Source organism: Cylas formicarius, unplaced genomic scaffold (genome assembly GCF_029955315.1).
Source record: "Cylas formicarius isolate icCylForm1 unplaced genomic scaffold, icCylForm1.1 PGA_scaffold_5__7_contigs__length_24384050, whole genome shotgun sequence".
NCBI lineage: Eukaryota > Metazoa > Arthropoda > Insecta > Coleoptera > Brentidae > Cylas > Cylas formicarius.
The window spans coordinates 3,102,627-3,112,390 of record NW_026844341.1 but is presented as its reverse complement, the minus strand read 5'-3'; the positions used below and the strand labels follow the sequence as shown (position 1 = coordinate 3,112,390).

The following is a 9,764-nucleotide window of genomic DNA, read 5'->3' as shown; positions in this document are numbered from 1 at the left end:
TACATAGTATACGTGTACCAAAAATATTTTTGAAAACTTTACAAAAATTAAGACAAAAGTTAGGACGTTTAGGAAATATGTTCATATAAAATCTAATATCGAACATTTAGTGAAAAAGTTACGATCCTAAATGTATTTATTCCGACAACTTACTAAAATACTTATTTTCTACTGGTACAATCACTTATATCTTATGGAATAATTGGTTGGGGTGCTGCCTATCACACAACTCTTCAGCCTCTTTACGAATACAAAAAAGAATTTTGAAAATTTTATTTTTACTCAATTTCAAATACTTCAGATAAAAAATTTATGTTATAAACCACCCCTTTTGTTCTTAATAAAAAATAACTTTCTGGTTAATTCAAAAACTTACGAGTATGAAACACGCTTTAAACCTGGAGAAAACTTAACTTTATAAAAAATGCATTTATCTGTTTGACAAAAGAAATATTTTTATACTGGTCAAAAAAATTATTAGGCACTACCTCTAGAACTGAAAAATAAAACAAAATTAAAATCATTAAAAAAAATTAAGTAAGTGGCTTATTGATGCTAAATTGTAAGTGGATATTTATTATAAATCAAATTCGCTTGAATATAAGTGTTTTTTTTGTATTAATATTTATTTAATGTTTACATTACCATAAGTTTAAAACTGTATATTTTTATTGACTTAAATATTACATTTTTGAGGTCAATGGAAAGGCAAACTGCGTTTTTATTTACGTATTTTATTTATTCACTAATATGTACTTATAGGGGATTTCAACAATATTTACAATGCAAATGATCTGTAATAATTATTCTAACCAATGATGGTATCGTATTATCAAGGTTTGCTTTACAAGCAAACACAAAACTATTACTTTACTTTTACTCTCTACGACTTTTACTTGCTGACTTTAATTCGTGTTGTTAAAAAATGTCGGTGAATTAAATAAACATACATGCAAATTCATATGGTATTTTCCTAGTGGTAATTCTCGTTAACTTTGTGTTAGTGTTGGTCGAAGTTTTTAATGGTATCTTCAATGTATATTCCCAGTAAGAGCAGATGCTACTAATTAAAAAATAATGTAAAAACTATATTACACAATATATCATTATTATCACAGAAAACATTGAATTTGGAACTGGAAGATTCCCAAAGATATACAAAGCATAGTTTACTTAAAGGATTGCGAAGATCCGACTATTTTTCGTCGCTACTATTACCATTCCGATGACACGCGTTTCTATTTAGCACTCGCGGTAAAAACCCACAGGCGTGGGTATTTTAATTTAAACTGGAAAAAATGCTCGGACACCTTTTTTGTGTAAAATTCGTAAGATTAAAATGGTACTTGGCGGGCTCAAAATTCTGTTCACTGTCCGGCAGCACACTTTTCCATATAATACATGTCCCCCAGCAGCTGGGTGATGGGTATTTCACCTATGGTTTCTTTGAAAAATAGCAGTTCCACCGTCAGCGACCGTATGGCCCGCAGGCTTGGTACCAGCAAAAGAAGCCTTCCGAACCTGGTAGGTTGTCTCGGGTACCGCATCCTCACGTAATCTCCCAGAATGCATTGGGCTTGGTCCTGGAGCATCTCCACGGGCTGGACGTCGCACAAGCCGGCCGTTTCTGAAATAAAAAAGCATTGCAACGTTTCGGAAATTCACTTGTTTTCCTAACTCAGTGCTCAATCTGATAACGTCACGTAGTGGTGACTTCTCAAGTACGAAATCTCATTATTCGAGCCCTCATGGGATTTAATATCTATTTGGATGGAGCTTGCCAATAGCGGAACGGGACCATTGGAGTAGGGTAAAGATGGGATGGACGCCCTTGGAGGATAGACGCTTCACTTTAAAAACAGTGAATTTGAAACCAATTTTACGCTCTAGGACAAAGGTCCTTCGATAGACTTCACCCGGTACAGCTCAGTCAGACAGGACCGCACGTGTCGTCGATGGAGTTCAGAACTTTCGTTTTTGGTGGTAAGTGTTAAGTGTGTATTATTATTTAAATAGTGTTTATCATGTATATTTGTGATGTGTTTATGGAATTACGAAACTATTTCAGTATTTATATTTATTACCCGGGGTGCCTATCCCTACTAAAAAGGATAGAGGCCGCACTATTGACTGAGTATGCCCTTAGAGGCATCTATCCTCTATGACAGACGTGGCCAAATTGGCTAGATCCAATATGTACAGTTACTATTTACTGACGAAACCTTGAATGGTGCTCCGCTTGAATTTGTCGACAAATGTAAAAACTTAGGTGTCTTTCTTGATAGTAAGCTGCTTTTTGATTCTCACGTGTCTTATATATTGCAGAAGTCCTACAGGAAACTGAAAGTACTTTACATGTATAAAGACTACTTATCTACTGAGATTAGATTTCAATTGTATACTCTCTCTATTGGGATATGAGGACGTTCTATACTGGACCTAAGACGGAAAGAGCAATACAGCTTATAAAAAATGCAAAGTGCCTGCCTGAGATGCAGCTATGGTTTGCGTAAATTTGATCATATAACGCCGGCATTCAAGGATTCTCATTGATTAAATCTGTTTGAAAGGTATTTTATGCATCTGTCTACGTTAGTATATAAAATGAATAGGTACGAAAAGCCGCGGTATCTCTATGATAGACTGGTCAGGGGTAGTGATACTCCATTAAAACTTACAATTCACTTCCACTGGATATTATTAGTTGTTCATCTACTTCTACATTTAAAAAGAAATTAAAAGAGCTGGTGATATTAAGAAGAGGCTGACCCGTTTATTATTATTATTTGTTTTTATTTATTTATTTTTTTGCTTGTTTTTGAATATTGCCCTTGCTTTTTCCAGTGTCTATTTTTTTATTTCTTTCTTTTTTTACATTTATCCCCCTTTAATTTGCTTAAATTTGTCAAATTGTGAATTTAGGTGGATTTAAGGAACTTTTTTTTCCTTGTCAAATTCTGAATATTCTACTACATTGTATTGGTGGTTAGGTGCAGTAGAGCTGCTAGACCTTGCCACCTATTCAACTCTATTATGGTATATTCCTTTTGTTATATTTTAATAAAAGCTATTTATTATTATTATTATTATTATTATTATTATTATTATCTACCAGATACATACTTCACAGAATATCGCAAGGGCACAGGGATTAAATCGAGATGAAGTAAACGAAATGTTATTGATAAATTGATTTATTGATTTATAATATTGATGAGACTGGAGTGCAATTAAACAATAATCCTGGTAAAGTAATTGCTACTAAAGGTGCCAAAGTAGTAAAATGTTGGCAACTATGTTAATCCGGGGTCATTATCAAAACGGTCAATAACAGAACAGGGTTCCAAGAGGGTCTTCTACCCGGAGCCAACGTTTACATGAACAAAAAATCGGCTTACGTAAATTTGGAACTCTTATAAAAAACCTCAAGGTGAGGTTTTGCTCATACTTGACGAACATTCGTCTGACACTGCTGGTATTGATTTACTAGAATTAGCTCAAGAAAATCACATCATATTGTTCTGTTTGCCAAGCCCGACTATATAGGCTGTACAAAGTTTTTTTAAACCTTTCACAATTTACTTCGCTTCAGCGACTAAAAACTGGGGCTTCTATCACACTTTTACCCTACTGTGTTAGCTTGTCGGTCCCTCTGGGTCAGTACAGCACCGTGTTTCAGGCGGAAATCTTCGCTATATTGATGGCGGCCAGAGAGGTGCTTAGGTGTAGGGCTGCACTTATGACGCTGGAGTCAGTGCGCACGCGCTTCTTCTTGATAAAGGAGTGCAAAGGGGTGCTGAGGAAAGTGACCGTTGGTCTGGGTCTCGAGTCACACCGGGATCCGAGGCAATGGGGCAGTCTTAGCCAGAGAGGCACACAGGCATATGGGACCAGAGCCCCGCTTGGGGATCGCCCGGTGCGTGAAGCGGGGAGCTCTCGAAGCCTGGGTGAGAGAATGGGTCGTGGTGGGCTGGAGGGTTGCTCCGGGAATGAGGCAGGCGAGGTTTTTGATAGATGAGCCCGCCTTCCGTCGGATCAGGGAGCTGCTTGCACTGACTAGAAGGGAGTGTAGAGCACTAACAGGGGCCTACACAGGACATTGCAGGCTTAGGAGGCACCTTTGCTTTCTAGGCATTGGAGGCGTCCCGGAGTGCAGGTGGTGCATGGAAGGGGAGGAGACCCCGTATCATCTGCTCACGGAGTGCCCTGCTTTGACATGGGCAAGATTGGGAGTTTTCGGAACGGCCCTGATCGATCCGGACTCAGTGCACGGCATTGGGCTAAAGGAGTTGCTGACCTTCTATAGGAGGGGCGGCATTCTGGACGCCCTCTAGCACGGTCTTGGGGCACAACTGTGTGATATCTCAGTTATGAATAAAACTAGAGGCCTGCGGTTTGCTACTTTTTCGTGAAACAAAAGTTGCTGTCAACAGAATTTTCTTATCCGATTGCATTTGTGACCTGTAGGGTGATTTCGAAAATTCGCCATTTGCGGCAGTCCTCGCATCTTAGTTACTATTTAAGCTATCGAAAAAATAAAAATTCGTCTATAGATATTTTTTTTAATTATGACGAATTATGACTTCTTACAGTAGGCCAACATTTATAGTTTTAACAATTAGTTAGTTTTAGTTCATTAATATTAATTACTATCCAGTACTAAATTATTATTTTAACCTAAAAAGATTATTCAAGAAGTATTAGTTTAAACTTCTATTAGTTTAAAAATTGTATTTCTTAGAAAAAAAGTTATTCTAAACGTATATCCAAATTTGCGGCTAAAGAACCTGCTTAAATTAATCCACAATATATGGAATGCAGTATTGGCATAATTTTCTTGTTCAGTAACGACCATCAACGACCATTTTGATTATTTAAAATGACGGACACTGCTAGAATAAGCTTCATCAGACCAGATAATTTTCCTATAAAAATCCCTATCTCTGTTTTAAACTTGAGGTTTTTTAAAATCCTTGAACTCTTAATGTTAGAACGCCAAATCTATCTTCAATTTTTCTACAAGAATTTGTAGGAATTGTTCTAACTGTCGTCAAAAAATTAATTTCTATATGGTCCAAAATTAACTAGGTTGCTTTGAAGCCTACCAAATATTCTTTTATTGGGTTGTCTTCGTAAGTAAAACACATTTTATTATCCAATATACCTGTGCAAATATAGTTCAGATGCTTCATCCGTATTTTCACGACACAACATAAAATAACACCTCATGTTATATTTTTTAACATTTTCAAAGTCTTCGTTGACGGCCATAATATATATAAAAATTTTATTACCAAATTAAATGTCTTAATAAAATTGCAGAAGCAAATTCAGTACTTTTGTAACGTTGTAACGTTTTTCCTTTTTTTGGTCAGACGTAACTCTTTAAAATATAAATTTGAACAAAAATTGTACTTAAGAACTAAAATTAGAAACAAATGCCTCTGGAAAGCTCTTAGCGGATGCAATAAAATGACGCATTATTTTATTAATACACACATTAAAAGTACACAACTTTATGATATATTTAAATAAAAAATCTCTATCTTCCAGGTTTAGAAAGTGTTTAGACTGTCTTGCAGAACATAACTGAAAGAGTTTCACTTGTTCACGGTTATGGTAGTGTTTATATGGAAGCGTGTCATAGATCATTTTTATGCCCAGTGAATAACAAACTGCTTATCTCACACGAACGTTGAATTTTAGTCTTTCTTATCGCCAATTGACAGTGACTGAAAAAGGTCCTTATTACTAGTGCATAAAAATATTCAACAGTCTTCAACAAGTTTTATACCAATATAAAAGAATTGTAAATGTTGTTATTTTTAAAACGATTTATTGTAAGATTATGATTGTTATTTAACGAGTTCAGTAAAATATTTCTTGGTTAGTCATTTTCCATGTTTACCTTCAATTGTTGCAAAAACTTCACTAATTTCGGCTCCTTTAGGTTCTTTTGGTTGACCTCTCTTGTCCGTTCAAAATATTGGCGTTTTTTATCTCATCATGCATCACTAGTTTTAATGACAAGGTGAAGTTACACTGTCTAAAAGGCATTATTTTTCTTTTATACAAAACGAAAAGTTGTATATCTTAACCAACAAAATTTATCCTGAGCTGACACTCGATGGCATTAAAATTTGTGCACACAAACCTATTAGAGTCTGTTTACTTAATTTGGTAAAATATAATTTTGGAAAATTACCTGGTGTGAAAAGGATGATGGCCTTCATGCAGCCGCACTCGCTACCGTCGGGTGAGATTTGCCGGAAACGGCACATTATTTCCTGCAATTCAAACGAAATGTCAACATTTGCGGCTTCTCCTGCATTTTTGTTGTGAAAATAACAATTCTGCAGATGCGGCAACAATATCTTTAGAGCTGCGGCTCCTTAAGTATATCATCTACAATGTTTTTTATACATTTATTAGAATATACGAGAGAATTCGTTTTATTTAATTTTTTACTAAAACTGCAACCCACAAAACTATAAGGCTCAAACGGGTCAGAACTTTAACAATTATTAAAGCTCGTTTCTGAATGGCACGAAGTGTAGCTGGAAAACTCATATAAATTGCCCAATATTACAGGTAGGTTCAAGGGTTAAATATTTTTTTGTCTGGATGAGATGGCAAGACCAAAGGATTTCTAGTATTCGTCAAGCATTTTACTAAGAAACACACGTTGAAAGCGAAGATGTATTGACATTTGAGCTTAACCAAACTTGGAAGTAACCACAGGGAACTGGCGAAAGACTTGATCTTATCAAAGAAGAAGAAAACAATGTTGGATTTTGAGAACGTGAAGGATCGAATAGTATACCCTTAAATAATAATATGAAGAGGAGTAGACAACTCCTCCGATGAGTAAGAATATGACTTGGCAAATGCAAAAGTTATAGGGATTATTTTGTTATTAATATTTATTATTCAAGATCCTGGTGGTCCTGAATAAAAGCTATAACTTTGGTAATTACCATTTCTTGATATAATGACCCATATTAAAAACTGTAGGTATATCGACACCCCATATGCCAATGAAATGAAATCGGATTAGTACCGACATGGATTCTTGGAATACGCCAGTTCACAGGACAAGAACGCCTAAAGTATCATTAACTAAAAATTTTAAACCTGTCCATTTCGACTAAGCATTATTTAGTATTTTATTAGAAAATATTCATTTTGAGGCTTAAATCATTTGGCCTTAGATAACTTTATGGTCCACAAATATTAAATTTAATTGTTGAAATAAAAATAAAATGAATACGCAAGCTTCTTTGTATTTAAATGCAATTATTTTTTAATTGATTATCATGGATGAATTACCTATATTGATCTAAACCCGAACGATCCTGCATTTGAGAAAAAGGGACAAATTTCAATGTTGCAATATTCAAATCGGATAGATTATTGGTTGTTTGGTTAGTTTTTATTTAAAAACTATATAAAAATCACCGTTCTTTACCTGTATGGTCTTTATCTCCGTTGCGGTGTGTACGTCATTGGGAAGCCTCTCTCTAGCTTGGCTACAGCCTAAAAGGGCCGATAAATCCCACGGTACCGACCATTGCGCTAAATGCAGTAGAAACAATTCTTTCCAGGATTCCTGCAGCAGCAGCAGCTGATCCTGTTTGCTCAGCGTCTGAAAAGGCGCCAGGCACCTCACCCAACGCACTGCCATGAACAGTAATCGGGCCGTGGTCTCCTGCAATGGTAAGTTTTTTTAAGATAATAATAATGATTATGAAGAAACAAGACATACAGGTGTAGTTCAGTTCAACATTGCGGGAATGCTGAGGTTCTTATACTAAACCTGGTATCCGATATGAGTAAATATACAGAAAAATAGATTAAACATATCATAAAAAGTGCATTTGATAGCATTGACCGAATTTGCTAACAAAAAAGTAGATATATAAAATCAACATCAAAATTTGATAGAATAAGAGATATCGGCCTATGGACAGATTTTGATTATTAAAATGAACACCAGCAGCTCAAATAATAATAAATTATTATTGTTTTGCCCTTAATGTTTTAAATTCTTTTGGTAGATTGGTTACTTTTGTCAAGCACTCAGAATAGGAACGCTCGAAAATGTCCTTTCAGTGAGCTGGAGGCGTAAAGGTACCTTTAAAACTAATAGCGATATTATGTACGTCAGTCCGAAAGCTATTATATAGATACTGTAGGGTCTTTAGTGCAATTGCATATTAAGTGAAAACAAGAATTTTATATTCCGAACTTATCATGGTTTGTTAAACGGTGACAAATGCTTATCGGATTAAAAAAAGCAACTGCTTTGTTATGCAGTTTTACCATACATATTTAATAAAAAAAATAAAAATGTAAATATCGGAACAATAATGTAGATCGGACTAAGAAAATATGTATGCAGTCAGCTCAAAAAGTTGTTGAACCCTATTTTATTTTTTTAAACGGAACCATCTGTCTATTGTTTCTTATTTTTATTGAGAATCATGAAGTGTTTCCAAATGTATTTATAATATATAATTTTCCATAATTCGTTTTTAATAATCCATTTATTATAAAAGGATTATTTGCTTTGCTTTATAAAAAAATGTCCGAAGGAACCAAAATTAAAGGAACGAAGGTGATCTTGAAATTTTAAATGCATAATGGAACATTTTTGTATCTTTAAAATTTTTGTTATTCTGCGCCTTATTGCTTTCCTACAGCTTTTCCTGGAGATTTGCTTTGCTGATAATCAAGAATTTTGTTTTCCTCATACTGATGATTCTTTGTAGAGTAGTATAACAAAGGAAAAATTAGGAATCTGTACAAATATCTTAAAAAATTATAAACATAAAAATATTATACAAAACAAACGAGTAAGGGATATATTACGTGAAGGGTGCCAAAAACTACAAACTCTATGGATATAAATTAATATTTTAATAACTGTTAGAATTAAAATTTTGCTAGTTCTAAAAATATCCCTGCATAACAAGTAGTTTTAATTTGTGGATTAATCGAATTATTCTTTTCAGTCCGAATATACTTATGAGAGTAGTATATACATCTAAGAGAGTTCATTATTTACCCTACTTCTGCTGTTTCTACACTGATACAAGAGATATCTGCATATCATTTTATGCGCTTTTTAAATAATAAACTTAAAATAGAATCTATACAAAAAGATAATATCGACGTGTACCAGCAAGTTCAAGAAAAATTACCTACTACCTACAATAAAGTTGTGACAATTTTTTTTCTACCAAGTTTTAGTCATTAATGTTTCAAGTCAAACATAGTATAATTTTATTAATATTTATCCAAAACAGAAAAGTCTATAAACATTTTTTTGTTAATATAAGTAAATAAGCAATAAAAATAACAAGATTCCTTTCTAAAAATTGTTGCTGGGCGTAGCGCGAAGCAGCTTTCTATTTCAAAAAGAAACCGCGTCGCAGTTTCTTGTCCTAGAGGGACGCATTGTTTTTCTATTGCGCTCCTGCGGACCACTATGGAACTTTCACAAAATCGATGTAATTATATTGTGCGTACACCCTGTATAAAGCGTCTTTCACGTCTCGCCGAATTTCAAAGTCACGACAAACTGATAAATATAAAAAATTATACAAGTAATAACGTTTTCAAATAATATTATTCAAAGTATCTCGCGCATCCTGTATGATAGACGAAACCTGAAACTCTCTCGCCTCACAATTTACGATACTGTTTGGATCAAAGTTTTACAAATTTTATAGTTTTTCATTAACGGCAAATAATTTACAAAC

At 34.3% G+C, this 9,764-nt stretch overlaps 1 protein-coding gene across 1 annotated transcript in view; it reads right to left on the bottom strand.

Annotated features, from left to right (window-relative positions):
* Nucleotides 1–1,367: 1,367 nt before the first annotated feature.
* The window catches only part of LOC132701810 (protein dissatisfaction), a 92,542-nt gene continuing 84,145 nt past the window's right edge, over nt 1,368–9,764 (bottom strand). The window contains exons 6-8 of the mRNA XM_060670021.1: nt 7,469–7,708; nt 6,206–6,287; nt 1,368–1,627 (exon numbers count right to left, since the gene is read on the bottom strand). Of these exons, the coding sequence (XP_060526004.1) occupies nt 1,368–1,627; nt 6,206–6,287; nt 7,469–7,708 (582 nt within the window). The remainder of the gene's footprint in view (nt 1,628–6,205; nt 6,288–7,468; nt 7,709–9,764) is intronic.